Source organism: Pleurodeles waltl, chromosome 3_1 (assembly GCF_031143425.1).
Source record: "Pleurodeles waltl isolate 20211129_DDA chromosome 3_1, aPleWal1.hap1.20221129, whole genome shotgun sequence".
NCBI classification, from domain to species: domain Eukaryota; kingdom Metazoa; phylum Chordata; class Amphibia; order Caudata; family Salamandridae; genus Pleurodeles; species Pleurodeles waltl.
In genome coordinates, this window is record NC_090440.1 from 1465405685 (window position 1) to 1465426541 (window position 20857).

Here is a 20857-nt window from a genome sequence, read left to right on the forward strand (position 1 = left end):
GATATATGCTAGATTTCACAGAATCTATATCTTTATTTCTATGTTGTCCTCATTTTAGCAAGGGTGCTGGTCTTGTGTTTTGATGCTTGGATGCTAACGTATGCCCCTATTATCAGTGTTAAGGGTTAGGATTAGCACAGGAGGGACTTGCTTTGTACTTCAAAGTTCTGTCCTCCAAAATCAAAATGACTTGAAAATTGACTCATTATGCTATGGGAATACTACATTGGTCACATTATTGACCTATTATAGATCTTGTGATTTTTCACAAATGACTGCAACAATGTGCTATTATGTGACTTTATCATCTATAATCTAAATAAATATTCGAATGCTGCCTCCTCTATTTCAGATTCTATTTTATTTTTAATTTTATACCTCTAGGCTCTCTTTCATTAAGTATGAGCTTATTAAAGTCTTCGCCAAACAATCGTCTGATATTGTGCCTGTCATATGTGTAAATGGTTGTCTAGGGAAGACACCTGCCTCTTCAGGACTATCACCAAGAGCAAGGAAGGCCTACCTTTAGACAGTCCTACCTTACCAGTGTATTCATATTTTGTGTAGGTGAGATTCATACCGAGTTTCCACCCTCTTCTACTAGGTAGTGTGTCCAGGACCATTTGACTTTTTCATACAGTCCTTAGGTAAGAGACTTCATTTTCATGTTGAAGTAATGGTGTTCTAACATGTTTGTTGAATTATTTTTAGTGTGTGTGTGTGTTTTTTTTTTATTTTTTTTTTATTTTTTTACTTCTTACCATACAGTCACCAACATATATTTAGTTGGTGACATTTTTTATTTCACTGCTTGTAGCTTGGCTTGTGACCCGACTGGATCACTACTTTACTTTCTAAACTGCAGGTGGTTCCCTTTTTAGTATGGCAAGTCAATTTGATTTTGGACTTCCTCTATTATATGTAGCAATTTTTTTGTAAATGTATTTTCTTTTATAGATGAGGCACCTTGATAGGAATCCTTCTCCAAATGCAAGGTTTCTTTATACAACACCCTGAACTTCCTGGATGAGCAGATACATAGGGTAGGAAATTACCTTTCTTCATTTTTAGGTTTCTCCGGCAGACGTGCACTTGCACACTGTGGTTGCAGACTCCTTTGTCGATTTAACATAAATAAATACATCTTAAAAGGGGCTTACCTCTGAACTTACCACTGGTTTAGTCCAAGGTCGCTCTAAATTATGTGCTTCTGATGGGCCAGCACATCGTCTACTTTCACTTCCTGCTTTCTGCTGCTTTGCTGTCCTGCTCTCCATACCATTGGGTGGATTCTGGACCAAGTACTCCTTCCGGTCACTGTCATAAGCTACGGGCCAGTGTCATTCCCCTCCAATGGTACTTTGTTTTAAAATGTACTAATGACCACTTCATATGAGTGCATCTGCACGCTGTTTTGCTCTTCTGTGGTTTTTCAGCCTTTTCCTGTCTCATTGGCTCTCCTTGTACCAAGGACGCTGCTGGATTTGGCTGGTCGCATCACCTAAATTGTGGGGAACTGAGTCCCATTCCACACCATGTTACAACTGTCGGTCTAATCTGTTTTTGGCAGCTAGCCGTGCCTCATCTCTGCCCAAGAGCTGGGACGATTTTTGGCAACCAGGCTCATAACATTATGACTTCTCAGGGAAATCGTGGTGGATCAGATCTGATCCTGTTCTTTTAGTTACATTAGTCTCACACATGCAAAAACAGAGGCAGGAAATGGTTTAGTAAGATGTTGAATCAGCTGCGTCTTGGAAATAATAACATGACCTGCAATAATTAGAGTGATGAAACATACTAGAAGCAAAATGCTGACCGGGAAAGTGAAACACAGGAAAGGTCTCAACATACTGTCACTATGCACAATAAATGCGATTCTTACCGAAGCAATGTCAGAGCACAGCAGGATAAGCCCTAATCTGCCCTTCAGGATCCCCCCATGAAGACATCATCCCCCATACCTGAATAAGACAGTAGTGGGGAAGCCGGTTATCTATAGAGACACCATCCCTATATAGGCAGGGAACTGGTAGTCGCAGCGAGCAGCTGGAATGAAGTCAGACAGAATGCGGTTGTGGTCATCTGACTGGAACCTCCATATAAAGCGCATGGGGCAGGGAAATATTTATATAATAAGACAACTGATGTCCTGAGAAAATGTCTCCAAGTAGAAATGCGTGTGTTTCTGTGAATGTAAGACCCAATGTACAACTTGTGCCGACAATCCTATCTCGTTGCAGCCTTGAGGAAAGCAGAGTGAAAGTAAGTTGTACTAAGAAATGTAATGCTTTCCTAGGTGAAAGGACAACAAGATATAGATGATAAAACACCACCATAAATGTCGCTAATTCTAAAATAATAAAATGAAATAAAAATAAAACGTTACTAGGCCAAAGGGTATAGGAAACAGGCCTAGTTGCTAAAATAACCTGCTCAGAGACATCATTAAAATGGCGCTCCAACATTCCCAGCTTACACCTTGCTGCTTCCCCCTCGTTCTCCTTCACTTTCCTCCTTCTTTGATCCAGCATCGCATTCCAGTTTGTGGTTTATTTTGTTCGTGTTGCATTCCGCATTACAGTTTGTGTAATGCCCGTCCCTCTCACTGCCTCTCTTCCTTCGCTGCATGACCCTTTCCTGCTTGCTAGTCTGTACCGTTATTTTTTTGTTCCAGCGTTGCATTCTGCATTAGTTTGTGGCTTGCCACAGCTATCCATCATTTCTTTTCTCACCCCCCTCCCGCTCTGTCATTTCTTTACTTCCCGCAATCTGCCATTTCTTTACCCTTCCACCTTATCGTGTTGATTATCTTCCCGACCTCCCTTGCGGTTTGTTCGTTTGTTTTATTACATGTTGGCTTAACAGGGAAAAAAAAGCACTATGGCGCAGTCAAACCTGGCCACCTCCGAGCACCTTTGTTTAACTTTAAATCATGCTCTGTAGGCCAATCCTTTCATGCACTGTAACATCCCTTTTGCTTTATAGCACTGTCTCAGGTATCCCATTATATCGGCCAATGGAAAGCAGAGCATTATTGTATCATCTTTGTCGCCTTGCTCCTGTTCTACTGTCTGCCTCTAGGTCAACATTTGTCTTGCTGTTTCCAATCGTGTTGGTCAGTTTTTTTGGGGAATCCTAGCATTTCATTGCAATATCTAAAATACATCTTGAGCGTCTACAGTGGGGCTGCAAGCGACTAATCCCTTGGCACAGCATGAGGCTGCACAGCCACAATGTCCGATATGACACCAGCGCTGTTCTGCAATAGGTAAAAAAATTAAAAAAAAAAAAAAAAATCATTGATAAAGTCAATATAATTCACTTAGGTGAAACCTCTTGGATTTGCCAGTGTTTGTTTCTCCAGTTACTTTTCTTTTTTGCTCTGTGCTGATACTTTTTGCCTCTGTATTCATATATAATCTGACATGTATTTATACATGATCTCACAGCCTTGAAAAAGTCATTTTGTGACGAAACACGTGTCCGCTGTTGTTCAGTTGAATGGACGGAGGATTACAGAACTCTTGTGTCTTCAATAAACCATATAATTGAATCAACACAAATCCTTACCTTATGGAATTTCATTTTTTCTCAGACTTCTAATTGAGTGTTGTAGTATCCTTTGTTGTCCCCCCTGGAAACCTTTCAAGCTTGGCATTCCACAGGGTTCTTTACTTTCATCATTAGTATGCAATGCCTACATGCTGCACCTTCCCCAATTCATTTGAAGTGACTGTCTCCATTTCCAAATGTTCACTGATGACTCTCAAATCTTTCTTCGCCTGGAAAGTTCAAGAACATCACTTGCTGCCTTGAGCATATTTGCTCTTGGATGATGAAAAGCAATGTAAGTGTGAATGAAAACAAAATTGAAATTCTGGTCTTTGATACTTGGTCTAAAAAGAGTCCAAACCTATATTTGCACTGCCTATAACTCTGGGGCAGGCCCCTAGTCAACATCAACAAATAATGAAAACCTTACAACAGAATGCCCTTCAACTATTGGACAGAGTTGTAAACAATTCAAGTCTGTATTTGTCTGTCCTCAGAAAAATCACTGTTTCCTGCAAAAGGCACACCTTGAGAAAAGGCCCATTTTACTTGCAATATCTGGTCATTCCTTATCAAACAAGGAACTTAGGATCCTCACAATCATCTCTCCATAGTCCAATCAAACACAAAAAGATATGTGAAGAACCGTAAAGCAGTCCTTGCCTCTGGAAGAATCTTGCCCCCTGCAGTCAGAAATGCTTTCAGCACACCGTGATAAGAATCCTAACTAGAATTTGATCTTCACCACCATTTCCCATGACCCATTGTACTGCTTACATTTATTGTTCCTTTAATTAAACCATCTGCATATGTCCTGCTTACTGAGTTCCTTTGACTCTCTCCTCGCACATCCTGAAGTGGTGGCAAAGGAGCGTATATTGGACTATATAAAATGCCAAAAATAAACAATGTAAGGTGCCACTTTCAAAACTTGAAGGTCCATACGATGATTTTAGCCCATTTCACAAAAGTTTATTCCAAACAGACTACATGTTTCTGATATTGACATGTTACTGTGAGATGAACCTTTTAATGTTTGTTTTACCAATACATTAATGCCTTTTTTGACACTTAATTGAATATACAGTAGTACTCACTGCTGTGCGTGGAATAACTCCTTAACTCACAAACATGCCCGTATACAGATGGTGCATCAATTTAGTAGACTTTGTTATATCATGACAACTACTACAGATAAGGCCCATAAGAGTGCCAGTCTTTTTGTCCTAATGTGGGATTGTATGCTGAAACTAAGCTGAAAGCATAGGCCTTCATATTGTTCCTTTCTTAAGGTTAAAGTGTTTGGTTTTAGATAAATATTTAAGGACTGGTTGTGAATTACTTTTAGAGGTGTTCCTACAAACTTTACTAGACTTCGTTTGGTGTGTGTTTCCTTAATCCGTTGTTCCCTGTCCCCCTTGCAGTATCTTCTTGACCCAGGGTCTGTGCTTTCTTTCCTGACAAGCAGCGTAACCTATCTATGTATGTTTCCTTGTCCTAGTGTTGTCTTGTTTTTTTGCTCATATTAGTGGTTTGAGAAAGCAGTAGTTAGTCACAAGAAACTTTTGGTGTAGTAATGCTGTTTGTACTTCAGCTATAATATTATATTCTCATTAGGAATGTTTAGATATATTCCCGGTTCCAGTAGACCTCTCCTCTTCCTTGATTTTTTTTGTTTAATTCGGTTTATTGTTGCTTTTAGTATAGAATCTTACATTCAGTCATAGTTGATTGATATAAACTATACAATATCTTATAATTAACATGCTTGCCTTAGTCAGTGGCGAGTAGAAACACTTCAAAGTTAGGTAAGGGGCACAGAACGGTGAATAAAGGTGGCAAACATTGTTCACATAGACTCCACCTACCTGATCACAGGTGTTAGGAAGTGGGAAACATAGTGTAGCATTGAAACAACCGTACATCTGTTACAACTGGATGCGCCAGTGCGGGTGTAAGTACATGGCAACCAGCTATAGTAACGCTGTACATTGTAACTTTAATATAATGAAACATTACTAACTGACTATACATAATAAGAATAGGAAAAAAATAATCAACATTAACTAACATGCTAATCCACATTGCTTTTCCACCCTCATTATTAAAGTAGGGACAGACTCATATCAGCTAAGCACAACCCAGCAGGAAACACTCCAATTGTAATGCAGGGGATTCCATTGTGTATCTGGGTACAGCGGGGCTACATAAGGAGTTATATAAGCAGGAGTTCCCTTCGATCTGTAACTGTGGGGGATGGCTACGAGTCAGCATAGATACAACAGGAGGATGTGTGGAAGTTTGCCATCATAGCGTCCCAACTGCTAGCCATGGGCTGCCACTGGATACCCATGGCATCCTCTTGATGTAGTGCCACACTCTCAGCTTGTGCCCAAGTTGTGAATGAGTGAGTCAAGCAGTCTGAGTGTGGAGGGTCACGTGACTTCCATCTGTGCTTGATGAATCGTTTGGCTAGGATCCATCCCATTTTTAAACGAAGTGAGATGTGTGTTTTGCTCCTGCCATATAGCCACAATATACACACTGCATGTGTTAGAGACAACTCTATCTGTACAATGTGTTACGCGACATGTTACCTCATCCCAGTACGGCTGCAAGCGTGGACAGGCCCAGAGGATTCTGAGCAATGGCAGTACCTGTTTATGTTAGAGGGGGTGAGGTATGCCCTGTGTGTAATATACAGCTGAATTAATCACAATCCTGCATTCCGTGGGAACTATATAGTACTCTCTAATAAAGTACACCATTCTTTGTCATAGCAGGGACGAGCAAGATTGGACTCCCACCTCTCGCGCAAGTGTGCAGAGGGGCAGAAGCGGGGGGGGGCAGGGGTCTCAAGCTATCCAGTGTACTAAGTGTCGACCTGGGCCCATAACATGGAGGTATTGTATGGTTAAGTGCTTAGGTGGTTCACTGGATAGCTCTCCCCATTACTGCCTTAGTGTGCTAATGAGGGATGCATTTAGTAAGAATTGTCCGGGTGGTAGACCTGTTCTCTCTGCCAATGTATCAGGATAGGAGTGCGCCATCATTATACAGATCACCCACTCCGAGTATTCCTGCTGCTGCCCGTGAGGCCAGCTAGATCTGTTACAGTAGTGAAGCAATTCCCACGGGGTGTACCTCGTACCTCCCAAGCTGGGGCATAAGGCATGATTGATTTGGTAAGAAAAAGACTACGTGTGTAGAATCGATGTGCTACTAGTAATAGGGTCAGCTGGGGTGTTGGAGGTCGGCTATAGGGGTGGAACAGCTGTAGTATACTAGCTTAGGTCCTGGCCCATAGCAAAGTAGCAGTGTCTTCAAGATGCCGGGCAGCAAGCCATTTCGCAACCCATTGGAGTTGGAATGCTAGATAAAAGTGCTCAAAGTTAGGGATAGCTAAACCAAACCACCCCCCCCCCCCCCTTCCCTATCTGTGCCCACACAAAGTGCCTGAAGACCTCTTTGAGGATCGAAAAAATGAAGTGCGAATATATAGCAGCAGGTTGACAAAAAATATAGGAGCCTGGGAGGGCCACCATTTTCAGCAGGACTACTCTGCCCACTACGGATAAGGGCAAAGATTGCCAAAAGGTTATCTGGGCGTGCAGTGATGGAACAGCTCGCATCAGGTTGCCCTTCAGGAAGTCCACTGACTAGTGATATATCTGTAGCCCTAAGTAAATAAACATGTGGTTGCCAGACCAGCAGAGGTGACGAGGGAGGTACTCCAGGATTTAGGAGTATGCTGGGAAAGAAAGCAGGATTTGTCCCAGTTAGCCTGGAGCCCTGGTAGAGTGGCAAATTGGTTGAGGGCATGAGTGATCGATTCTGGAATGGATGAAATATCCTTTAAGTATACCAGTAGGACATCAGCATAAAGTGAGGCAGTGTGAACCCTGTCTACAAGGGGAGTACCCTAGTCTTCTCCCAGCATATGGAGTCGAGACGCCAGAAGCTCCACCACTAAGGAAAGAAGCAGCAGACAATGGGCATCCTTGTCGCATGCCTCTGCCCACACAAAAAAGGTCTGAAACCAGAGAGCCAGTTTTCACTGTGGTGGTGGGAAGCTTATGTAGTTGGCAAATAAGCTTTAAGAGTCGCTCCCCAATCCAGTTGCGAGGTAGAATGGTAAAAAAGTACACCCACTCCAGGCAGTCATATGCCTGCCCCAAATTGAGGTCTAGACTGCCTGCTATAAGACATGTTGCTGGAGCACACTCCATTATCCCCCCCCAAAAAAAGCATTGCAGATTAAGCAATGTGTTTCTGGCTGGTACAAACCCATTTTGATCAGAATGTATTAAACTCAGCATTATTTGGGATAGGGGATCAGCTAATATTTTTGTCAGGATTTTATAATCTGTGTTTGATAGTGCCAGCAGGTGGTAGGAGCTCAGGGCCAGGGGAGGGTCCTTGCTAGGCTTTGGCAGGGAGATGAGGAGCGCCTCCAGCGATTCAGCATAAAGTTATTGAACAGCACCAGTTGGAGAGCTAACACACCTTCATGCAGTTGGCCTTTGGTGTGGGAAGGCAGGGTCCAGGCATGTATGAGTAGTTCAGTTCACTACTGGGAAGACATGTTGTGTGCTTTCATAATGTCACTGCGCATTGAGCCTGGGAAGGTTAGGTGCAGCACCTAACATTATGCCGGTCTCTCTCCTGTATATTGAAGCAAGGTGAATATTGAGCATATCAATTTGTGACTGGAGCATCAGAGTTGTCAGTGCGCTCACACCTGCCCGGGAATCATACGATATGGAGGGTGCATGCCCAGTCGGAGAGCAGGTGAGCAGAATTAGAAGGAAGTCTAATACAGTCAGATAGGCTGCAGATTCCAACTCTGCTGCATGGTGGTCATGGCTCCAAATCTCCACCCAGGCTCCTCAACTCACTTGCATCCAGCCGGGTCTCAGTGCACTGCCTGTGTGGTGAGAACAGGGACTAGATAGTATCAGACATTCGGTATGAGACCATGTGGGACAGGTGAGAGTATCCAGATAAAGAATAGGGAGGGGGGAGGTGCACCGTAGGCCTGGGACTGATATGACCTCTGGGCCTGCTCCCAGCATGGAACAATCCCTGGGCTCACCTGTCTCCAGAGTCTGTGCGCCAGGCGCCGGGATCCCTCCAGCTCCAATTGGAGGGGGCCACCATACGCCTCACACCTGTCAGGCCACTCTCCGTGGCAGTTCCCCAGCTACAGGCCAGGTCAGTCCCGTCAGAGCCAGCAACAAACATCTGTTCGCCTCAGAGGGTGGCTCCAGCAAGCTCTACACCCGGGGGGGCATGGTGGGCTGCTAGTCATAGTGTCACCCCAAATGAAGGGGGCTGTCGCATGCACCACACCTGATAGGCTGCGCCCAACAGCAGCTGACCCACCACAGACCCACGCAGGCCAGGCCAGTCCCTATCAGAGCCGACAGCAGACCTCGGGCCACCCTACAGGGCAGCCCGGCAAGCTTTTCACCCTGGGGGAAGAGGGTGGCGGGAGACAGTGATGCTCGATGTTGCACAGGCAGGATAGAGACACCCCACAGCCAGCCCCAGGGCGGTGCAGGAGACATCAGCAGCTGAAGCCGCCTGTCTCCACCATGCAGTCACGGGCCTCGCTCCTCAGTGCAGAAATATTGGGGCTGAAGCAATCCACAGTAGCAGCGCACTTAGAAAAGCATATCACAGGCAGTCTGGGCATCGGATTTCCTTTGTACTCCTGGATGATTAAAGGGTAATGGGGCCGTGTCTCGGAGCTCGTTCAAAGAGTGCCCGCAATCTTGGCCCTGTTGTCCACGCTCCTGTCTCCTCTTCCTTGAATCCCACTGTCTCAGCTCCAGGCTCAAGAAGCCTGCCTCTAGAAGTTATCTAAATCCTTGTCAACTTTACTTATTGCACCTGTCTTCTGCTCTGATCATTCTAGAATCCCTCTGAGCCTGCCTCTGCTACAGAGCTTGATCTCCAGTAAAGACTTTGGAAGGAAGGTAGTTTTTTTCTGCCATTGTTTCACTGTGCACCATTTTTAATTGTCCCTGAAAATATACTTTGATTCTCGAGCTCTAAACCTAAACTCCTATTTCTGAATTGTATAGTTTAAATCCTGTTGGGAATATTGAATTTTTAGTTGGTCAAGCAGTGTTCTGGCTTAAATGCTTATGACCTATTGGGAAGCCCTTCTGGTTCCTATGTTTGAGGGCATGATTTCCTGGGCTGCCAAATTATTACATTTTTGTGTAGCTTTAGTGAGAAGATGACAACTGAAGTTGGGTGTCAGTACAATTAAGGCCATTGCCATTAGATGCAGTAGTTTTTCCTTGTTCCACTGGCTTGCAGTGGCACAGATCGCAGCTGCCCTGCTGTGCTGCATGACCATGTTCTTCAAAATCACTGGAAGTGAAGTCATCATCCAGTGCACTCCAATAACTGAATAACACGCATTGGCAAAAGCATTGAGTCCCACCTTTGGGACCTGTTGCCTTTGTTAGTGTTGTTTGGCATTGCTTTGCAGCATATCTAAAGAACAAGATGCAGTGACGGGGTACTTATTTTATTTTCCATTCTGAGATGGATTGGTAAATTAAACATACAATTAATGCAAGAGATTCATAGATGAGAGAGCAGTGTGGAACATCTTGAGGAGAGAGGCACACACAGGTAGTTGAGCATCGAGGGGTGCGGCGGAGAGGCCGAGTAGCCCCTTCTTTTCCTGGGGAGCCTTGAATGGACGTCTAACAGTACCCATGTTTTGTCCTCCTGATGGCGCCAGTAACTTCCATTACCACCTCCATCAGGATTAAACGGGCACACATAGCTAGGACCCAGGTCTTTATTTGCCAAAGTTCTCAAAGAATCTTATCTCAAATCATCCCCCTCGTCTAAGCCCAGCTCAAATAAAGAGTTTAAACAACAGTCTGGGTTACGAATGAAGAGGAGTGAAGGCAATTAAGATGATAATCAGCAGTTAATAAACCTATTAGAGTGGCTAAATTACCGCTTTGATTCAGTTTGGACTATCCTGAGATTATTATCATGTGCAGTATAAGTGACATAATTGTATATTCAAATTGAATAGGAATTTAAAGAATGGAAATGCAGGAAAGGGGAATGGGATAGGGAAAGGCAAAATGGAGTAAGGTTGGCCCAACTATAAACCACCTTCTCCTTTGTAATTATCAGTTTATTATGGCCTTTGTTTGACCCTTCCTTTTTTGGGGGGTTTTGGTGGCTCGATAAAGGGGAGCTAAGGCACCAGCTTTTGGTGGATGTATAAACTCTTATGCCAATTAACATGACTAATTGGAGTGACTGTAGGGTGGGAAAGAAACACTGGTGAGAGATGTGGAATCAGGATGTTTGGAAATAAGTCTTTGATTTTGAGGTAATAAGAATTTCCACTTAATTTACTTTACCTAATAGAGTGCGTCAGAGGTGGTGGGACAGACTCGAACTGCCTGTGGATTGCCCCAAAGCTAATCCAATCTAACCTGTTAATGTTCCCAATGTGTCATGTGGGATGTAAGTGTTCAGAGTAGTGAAAAGCCCATACACACTAGTATCATCTTCCTGGTGTCAAAACAATTACTTTATGTATGTGCATGATATAATTCAAACCTTTTCCCCCAGGATTTCTGGGTCTCATCTCAGAAAACCTATACACATGGTGCAGACTTTCTTAATCCCCAACTCTGACATTATTTCCTTCAGAACTGCTGTATACTTTATGATCAGTGCATTTATTCTACTGAGTAGGTATCCTAGCCTAGGATCTGCTTCTTTTATGGTTCTTTAATATTGAAGATGTATCCAGCTGATGTTAACTAGTTTTAAAGCTTGTAACCTTTCCTTCACCCTAAGTTTGGGAGCCAACCTTAATGTAACTGTTAGTTCCGGCAGACATGGACTTGGGACTAAAATTAAAGTTTAAAGTTCAGCAGTATGAGGTCAGGATTTCAACTGAATGCTTGTCTACATTTAAACTGGTAGACATTTGGAGATAATTATTTCCATAACCATAACACTTTTTCTTGTTATTAACACACTTGGTAGGCTTGGATAGACATTTTTTTTTAAATTTCAGTCACCACACCACCTAGTTGTGGGGTGGGGTGGGCGTGACCACCATCGCCAACATGGCGCTCGCTCCTTAGTGAAGCTCCCAACCCATTCTCACTTATCCTTCAGTCGGGAGATACTGCTCTGTCGAAGATCCCCATACGCTGGACTGGTGAGACACCTGCTTACTCTAGAGTTGCCCTTGCCACAGAGGGCCTGATGCGCTGTTCCTATGGCGGTGCCTGTGGGTGCAGGGATCGCCCTTCCGGAGTGGCCTTGTGGGAATTGAACCCCAAGTTGTGGTGGGGGGAATCTGCCCCCCATTTCCGAGTGCGGAGGATGGAATGGCACTTCCTGGTTTCCCACATTGGATGGCGATACTTGTGTGACCACTGCTCTGCACTCTACCACACAACTCTGCTTGGCAGCAGGTGTTACTTGACTGCCTTCCTCACAGTGACGGCAGCCGAATCTCATGGCCCGTGGTGTGGGGGGTTGTGATCCGGGTCTTTAGGATGTTGGCTGTGCAGGAGGGTTTGAGTCTCACTGGCACTTCTCGCCTGATCAGGCTCGGACAGGAGCAAGGGGCATTATCAAAGCCCCCCCCTTAAATTCCTCACCCACCCCAATGTGATTGTACTTAAGGAGGTGATATGCCTGCCTTCCAAGTGCCTGATTTCTCCAGTCAGAAAAATCTGAGGGTGTAAGATGACTGAATATTAAACAGGCTTGCCACACTAACTTGTGATTTTTTTCTTTCACCTGGTGGCTGCCCCAGCAACCCCCACTCCCCTAAAAACTGGAACTGACTATATAGGGTAAGAGAGCCAGGTTCAGACACATCACTCTTCCTTCAGTCCCCACACTCATCCTCAATGGTAACCTCCCCTACGAATTCTCCCGGATTATATTTCCAGACTACACGAAAATGGTACAAACCAAATGTAAATCCTTCAGTGAGGTCACACAAAAACGCAGGACAATGAACGTATGCTATATGTTTATCTTCCCGGCCCCACTAAAAGTGATACATGAGTCCCGGTTGCACTTCTTTGAATCCCTGAAAGAGGCCTGGGAACAGGCAACAGACAAGAAAATTCTCTCCCTCACAAGATTGCAGGTCCTCCCCAGGGCAGTGCCCATCTTCACAGAAGAATCCAATCCAGGATGTGCTGAGGACGTCGCCCACACTCCTCTGGCACGGATCTCAGGGTACCATGATACTGACTCATCGCTGTGGGTAGCCAGACAAGAGCTGCTAAACCCTAATGCTCTTCTCGTAGTTGATTTCCAGAAGACATTCAACACTTTAAAGTACTCTTTCGTCAGTACATAAGTCTACTTTATTCCTCTACTGCCTCCCAGGTTTGTGTCAATGGCAAACTGTCAAATCACTTTAATATTAGAAGAGGGATGTGACAGGGCTACCCCCCTGCCCACCCTTCTCTTTTCCCTAGCCGTTGAACATCTGGCAATCCAGCTCTGCACAGACAGGGAAGTAGACTCCTGGTGAACCAGGTGAGACGGCTTAGCTTCCTGTAGTTGGTGGTGTTCATATGCTTGGAGCCAACACTGACCTCGAAGCACAACCTTAAGCCATTGACCCTGCTGCTTCTAATGTTGGGTCGCATAGTCCTTTTTTAAATCAAAATCCTCCCCTGCTTTCTGTATGACTTACAGAATTTCCTCCTACTTGTCTCAGCCGCCTGGTTATGAGCTATTGTGCCAGCTAGCCGGTCATTCCTATGGGTAGGGCACTGGCACTGAATTGTCCTCGACAAATGCTGCCAATCAACATATGATGGAGGACTTGGCATGGCAGATATTAGGCTCTGTTACTGGGCATCTCACTTACTGGCAATTAATGACTGGCTCAATGGTAAGTTGAGTGACCCAGCCTACAACCCCGAACATTTGCTCCTCGGCCTTGACAAAGTCCTCCACTTGATGCATGGCAGATAGGTTCCACAAGACCTCCCACCACTGACCAAGAGGGTCGTGCAGATATGGAGAGGGATGAACTGACTCATGGAATGGTACAGGAAACCTACATAGCAAGTGCCCCTCTGGAGAGGCACTTGGCTTTAATAGGCAACCCAAATAGAGGGGTTTGCCAAGTGTGATATGATTGGATGTCCCACCTTTGTGATGTTTGTCGCGGTTCAGCGATGATGTCCTTTCAGGAACAGCAGTTCCAGTTCTGTTTTTCCACTACACAATTCGATAAATACCCACAACTTAGATATGCACTTGCCATCCACTCCCCAGTGCTACCCGGTCTCTCTGAGTGTAGCTCACTGGAGGCCAAACGTCTACTGGACCCATTGGAAAATGGTGAGATCTCCCAAATTAACAAATCATTAATTCTCAACAAACCTGACAAACTCTGCTATCTGGCGGATGCTCGAATGGCCCCCTCATCCTCAACATCTACTCACGACTAGACTTGATACAATTGACCTGTCTCCTCTGAGAGGCCACTGAGGTAGTCTATGAGAACAGCGACAGAGAGACCGTTATACACTAGTCTCCAGCGGTCTCTATATGTTAAAGGACAGTCGGGTTGTTATTGATGTGCGTGCCATAGTCTGTTTCTGACGGTGTATGCAATGCCAACGCTGGTCCTCCAGCACGCGTGGCCCCCAAATCAATTGCACTAAAGCTGTGAGTCAGGGCATTCCCACCCTGGTACAGAGTGGGCAGTGCACCAGTCCCACGTAGGTCCTGTGAGTATGATCCGTCTGCAGCAAATATAGCTTGCTTTTTTCCCCTCAGAGGGGGTAAATCAGTTGCTCAGAGAAACGCGACATCCCCAAGCTCAGCCAGCGTTGCGGTCCTCACTACTGGCCCTTGAGGCAAGGGCGCCTCTCGTCACCTGACACCTCTTGCCCCAGGCACCGCTGGTACCAGTCCGCTCAATGTCCGTACTGCGAGCTGCTGGGGCGGCCGCACCTCCGACTGGTCATTAGGGGAGCGGCCGCATTCCAGGCCTGCGGATATGCAGCGCCTGTCTGCCGGGGGAGGAGGGGTTCCGGGGCACAGCATGCGTCCTTACTGGCTGCACTCATTGGGTCGATGGAAGGGGCAGTCTCCCCACTCCGCCCCTGCTAACCTCCTGATGCCAGCCTCATACTGCCACGTTTCACCATGCAGCCCTCTCCTCATCCGGTTCAAGGAGGCCGTGGTATCCTAGAGCATGCCTTCGACACATCCGCTCCTGGGCTGCAATGGCACTCAGTGGCTTACGGGGTCACAAGGGTCACTGCTGCATCTCTGGATGAACGTGTCAGGTGCTTGATCCGGTCCCGAACTAGGGCTGTGGTGGAGCTCCGAGAAAGCGCTCCTACACAGGGCCATCTTAGCCACACCCTGTCCATTATCACATTCTACACAGTTTGTCGGCTCTGGCATTCAGGTAACCTTCCAGTGCCCAAATAAACTTGTTGCTTGGCCCCATAGACCAACTTCTACCACTTGGTTTGGTCTTGCCCTGTTCTTAAGCCATCGAGTGGAAACAGTCTGAGGTCCTCGTGGCCCCCCTCGAACTGACTCGGGGTAGCGCTCCTGGGTATCCTGGAAGACATGGGAAGCAAGTGAGCCAATCACACCCTGGTGGGACTAGCTACTCTTTTGGCAGAGAGATATAACCCATAATTGGAACCACATGCAGGCGTCTTAGCTCACAGACTGCCAGAGGGCAATGGACTGGTGTGCCAAAATGGAAGAGTCGATCTACAGAGTGAGGTGATGCCCCCACAAACTTGCAAAGTTAAGGGAGGGGCTTGGTGGGAGTACCCTAGAAAATGTCTGGGGTTGGGAAACCAGGAAACCTTGAAAGGGCCTCAACTGTTTTTAATCATGTGTAATGGCGTAATTTCATATTGCGTGTGTGGCAGACGTGACTGGCACTGCTGGTCTTAATTTGGATTGTCATCATGCCAAATAAAACAAAAAAAAGTTTGCTATAAAACAGTAGGGTATTGTCCTGGGTTCTGAGAATTGAAAGAAAGGTTGATTTCTTTGGGATTGCTTTCAAGTGTTTCAGTCTTGGTAGATGGCAGGTTTATGATTTAGCATTTGATGGAAAGTCACAGTAAAAATGAATGATTTAAAGCATAAGAAAATCTTAAATATACTTATTGGGTAGACAGGGTTATGCTGTTACGATTAAAAACGCCTGAATAATAACCTGTACTGGCAGAGATCAAGATTGGTTGGCTACACTTGGCAATACATGTCTACCAGTGATCATTGACTTCAAAGCCACACAGGTGGCTTTCTAGTTGAGAGAACATCTGTTAATGTGTACACCCACAGTTTGCACCAAAAGAGGATTAGGTAACATCCGGAATTTTGCATTATGCATTTCTTAGTAGATAATGCGATTTTTAACGATGCACATTCTTTGTTTATTGGTTTTAAACTAGAGAAGTTACTGCACTGTTATCCAGTTCAAATGGTGTGCTCATAGCTTTTGTTTACTTTTTTTTTTCTTAATTTTTTTGTTTTAATAATTAAATACAGCCCGTCGTTGCATTTTTTTTTCATACAGCAAAGAGTATGTACAAATTCACTGGCTAAGGTTACATTCCTTAAGTCATCGATAATTGAAGTGAAGCATTCTGGTACGGCGGCAGGATACTATATAATACTATAACCAGCTGTATTTTTATTGTACCTCCAAGCTTTTGATACTTCAACTGCCCCATATTATTTATAACTTTATTAAATTTAATGATTAATGTTAACAATTTTAAAGGGTACACTTTTTCTCTGTTACTCAGGGCAGAATGTTGAAACAAATGTACCTATGTCAGTAATTTAGTACCTCCGCTGTGACAACAGTGAACAGTGTACGAAGTAAATAAATAATGTTGCCTCGTATGTTCATAATATAAAATGCCTAATGCTCTGACAAAAATTGTGTGTCTGTGTGGATCCTTGCTTTGCAGTGTTAATTATTATGTTTGAAGTGAGCTTCTACTATAAAAGTAAAACAATACATTTTAGTAAAATCTGCTCAGGTTTTCATATGGATTGTACTGATGTCTTAAAGTTTGTGATGATAATGGCGCCCAGCTGCGTGTACTGCTCAGAGGAACCTTCATCTTGGGCTAACAGGTGTTGCCTAAGGAGTGGCCAACCTTCCATTACCTCTGGCAGGCTGGGTGCCAAAAACGGGGTTCTTCCTTGCCTAAAGCTGATGACACTCACTGCTTCATTTATTCTGGTCAGATGGTTCAGCAGCAATGCTAATTTTTCCATTTTAGGACCTTAGTGTCCTCGTAAGATTAGTACGAGTGGTGAGGAGAGACTGTTGTTGCTTACTCCACTTTGGTTTCCCCTCAAAAGGCAATTCATGTTTTATTCACATCCATAAACTCATTACAGGTTGCGCACTAGATGCGAACCCAGAATGATTAACAAAATATGAGTGCCAATTCATAGTCATTTGCTTAGTGATAGATTTAAAATGTTCTTTTTTTTATATTTTAATGTGGACCTTTCTTGTTATACCCATTGTAGCGGCCAGTGCAGACCTTTGGACAAACAGGAAAAAGGTCGAAGGTATAGTACTTGCCTGGTGTTATGGCATGCTTTAGGAATCACCTCATGCTTGAGGATTGGTTTTTTCATTTTGTGAGCATTGGGGTATATTTAGTTTTCTTAATTTAGTAGCTGTGTGCTGTTTTTTAATTTTTTTTTCTTTTTTTTTTTTTCGTGGTATTGGTTCTTGTTTGCGTTTCTGCTTTGCCTATATAGTTTTTATGTACCCACCTTTTCTATACTTTTTCTGTAGGTTTATTATAGATTTTTTTTTTCTCAGACCTGATCAGTTTGTGCTGTGATTCCCAGGCTGTTAATGCTTGTGTGCCTTTGTGACAGATGTCAGCAATGTTTCGTATTTTATGTTTGCTGAAGCAAATGTGAAACTTTTCATGTCACCGGTTTGATAGTAAATGTGGGAATGTATGACTATTTTTACTTCCGCTGTAGTTTTTAATTTTGAATACTTTTCTTTAGTCTAACTCAAAGTTAAAGCTAGTTCGGAGCCTTGCTGTGTGTGAAGAATCTCCTCCTCCTTCCGCTTTTGACACACCACAGGACAATCAGGTAAAATACATTTCTTTCTGCACTTCAAGCACTCTATGTGAGCGCACATTAGACAAACTATACATAAGGACAAGATGTAGCTTATCGGCAAGCATAACATTTCATTCTCCAGGTGAGGGGGATAGGAATCCTTAATAACTGGTCTGTTCTTTTGAGCCGATTCTTGCAAGGCAGCTAGAAATTGGATGTGTATAGGCAACTTCCATTTTAGATCACAAAGAAGCCGACTGTATTTCTTTTGGAAAAACTTAATAAAGAAAATACCATTAACTGGGACAATGGTTTTCTTATGACTCATAACCCTTCCTGCAATATAGTATCCTTTGTACACAGCTATGGCAATTTGTATTTAAACTTCTCTATGGGTAACTAATACATTAGTAAAAATGGTTTTTAAATTATAAGCACCAGAATTTGTATCTTTTTCCTATCAAATATTTCCCTTCATGGGAATTCTTGGCACTCCGCATACACATCAGTCTTATAGGCAGGTTTCATTTCCATGAACTGCAAAAAATGACTTAATTTTAACCCCTTCGCTGCCAGGCCTTTTACTCCTCCTTTGCCAGGCCTTTTTTTGGCTATTTGGGGCAGTTCGCGCTTAGGCCCTCCTAACATTTTGCCCACATACGCTAGCCAAGCCAAATTTGCGTCCTTTTTATCCAACATCCTAGGGATTCTAGAAGTACCCAGACTTTGTGGGTTCCCCTGAAGGAGGCCAAGAAATTAGCCAAAATACAGTGAAAATTTCGTTTTTATTAAAGAAAATGGTATAAAGTGGCTGCAGAAGAAGGCTTGTGGTTTTTTCCCTGACAATGGCATCAACAAAGGGTTTGCAGTGATAAAATCACGAGCTTCCCAGCTTTCAGGAACAGGCAGACTTGAATCAGAAAAACCAATTTTTCAACACAAATTTGGCATTTTACTGCGACATACCCCATTTTGATGATTTTTTGTGCTTTCAGCCTCCTTCCAGCCATTGACAGAAATGGGCATGAAACCAATGCTGGATCCCAGAAACCTAAACATTTCTGAAAAGTAGACACAATTCTGAATTCAGCAAGGGGTAAATTGTGTAGATCCTGCAAGGGTTTCCCACAGAAAATAACAACTGAAAAAATAAAATATTGAAATTGAGGTGAAAAAAACAGCAATTTATCTCTACGTTTTACTCTCTAACTTTTTCCTGCAATGTCAATGATTTTTTAAAGCAATATACCGTTACGTCTGCTGGACTCTTCTGGTTGCGGGGATATATAGGGCTTGTAGGTTCATCAAGAACCCTAGGTACCAAGAGCCAATAAATGAGCTGCACCCTGCAGTGGGTTTTCATTCTATACCGGGTATACAGCAATTCATTTGCTGAAATATACAGAGTGAAAAATAGCTATCAAGAAAACCTTTGTATTTCCAAAATGAGCACAAGATAAGGTGTTGAGGAGCAGTGGTTATTTGCTCATCTCTGAATTCCGGGGTGCCCATACTAGCATGTGAATTACATGGCATTTCTCAAATAGACATCTTTTTGACACACTCTCTTATATTTGGAAGGAAAAAATGTAGAGAAAGACAAGGGGCAATAACACTTGTTTTGCTATTCTATGATCCCCCAAGTCTCCCGATTAAAAGGATACCTCACTTGTGTGGGTAGGCCTAGCGCCTACGACAGGAAATGCCCCAAAACACAACGTGGACACATCAAATTTTTTGACAGAAAACAGAGGTGTTTTTTGCAAAGTGCCTACCTGTAGATTTTGGCCTCTAGCTCAGCCGGCACCTAGGGAAACCTTCCAAACCTGTGCATTTCTGAAAACTAGACACCTAGGGGAATCCAAGATGGGTTGACTTGTGGGGTTCTGACCAGGTTCTGTTTCAGAATCCTTTGCAAACCTCAAAATTTGGCTAAAAAAACACGTTTTCCTCACATTTCGGTGACAGAAAGTTCTGGAATCTGAGAGGAGCCACAAATTTCCTTCCGCCCAGCGTTCCCCAAAGTCTCCCGATAAAAATGATTCCTCACTTGTGTGGGTAGGCTTAGCGCCCGCGAAATGAAATGGCCCAAAACACGCCGTGGACACACAACATGTTTTCACAGAAAACAGGGGTGTTTTTTTACAAAGTGCCTACCTGTGGATTTTTGCCTCTAGCCCAGGCGGCCCCAGGGGGGGCAGACATGGCCTAAAATAAATAGTCAGATTATCAGATGAAAAGATGTAAAGTTAAACAGGCATTTGCAATGCAATGTGTCTTCCGTTTGCTCGAGTAAAGGCTATTAGCGTTGTAGATTCCTAATTGGACTTTTCTTTCTACTTAAATTGAAAATGAAAAATAAAACATTTAACATAAGCGAGCCGATTCATAGCGCCATGAGCGTGAATGAGAGACACAAAAGGAAAAAGAAGTTTGCTCTTAGTCAAACATATCGTCAAACGTGCAATTATCCATGTAACATGGGTGATGGCCAAGGCGGTAACAAAACTGGCCCAATGAGGGATAAACGTAAAGCATTTACCAATGATGATGATAAAGGATTTTTGAAAGGCAAGCTCACGAACGAGTGATAGTGATGGGCTTGCGGTCGGCGTGGTTAAAAGTTCAGAGAGATTACATCAGGCTAGCGCACTTGCGCACGCGACCTAAAAAGCATAGAATATATATATCATAAAGTAAGAAATATAAAAACATTTAAAAATATTAAAGTACATGATCCGTAAACCAATTTGGTAAAATTCCTAGATCTATCGTGTTGTAGTAAATTAATTCATATTCCTTTCCAAAGAGTCACGGAGTGCCATGTAGAAGTTCGTACTGCAAGACAAATTTTTAGAATGGGTAATTGCTAGAGAAAGGTCATAGCAGATTTATAACGCCCAAAGTCATGCCCATGCAGTATAGGTAAAATCAGACGCTACCTCAGAATATCATAATATTTACAAAAAAGAATAACGCGCTTGGTGCATTGTTCTGATATATTATCACATGACCCTCTTTTGAAGCCTAGGTGGCCAACTATTTATTTTCAGAAAATATACTAATTGATGAATATTATTGCACCTCAGTCTTGTTCAAACATATCTATGTCTTACATTGTACACATTTTCCAAATAAAATTGGATACCATCATTAACAAATGTTAATT

The 20857-nt window shown here is 43.6% G+C and overlaps 1 protein-coding gene across 8 annotated transcripts in view; it reads left to right on the forward strand.

The window, feature by feature from the left end:
* R3HDM1 (R3H domain containing 1) overlaps nucleotides 1-20857 on the forward strand; it is a 642394-nt gene that overhangs the window by 82210 nt on the left and 539327 nt on the right. For 5 of the 8 annotated variants that reach the window (XM_069225061.1, XM_069225063.1, XM_069225066.1 and 2 more), the window contains exons 3-4: nucleotides 17131-17172; nucleotides 17629-17718. The exons of 2 other annotated variants lie outside the window; for them this stretch is intronic. In XM_069225061.1, coding sequence (XP_069081162.1) covers nucleotides 17131-17172; nucleotides 17629-17718 — 132 coding nt within the window. The remainder of the gene's footprint in view (nucleotides 1-17130; nucleotides 17173-17628; nucleotides 17719-20857) is intronic. One more of the 8 variants, XM_069225062.1, reaches the window with a different exon arrangement.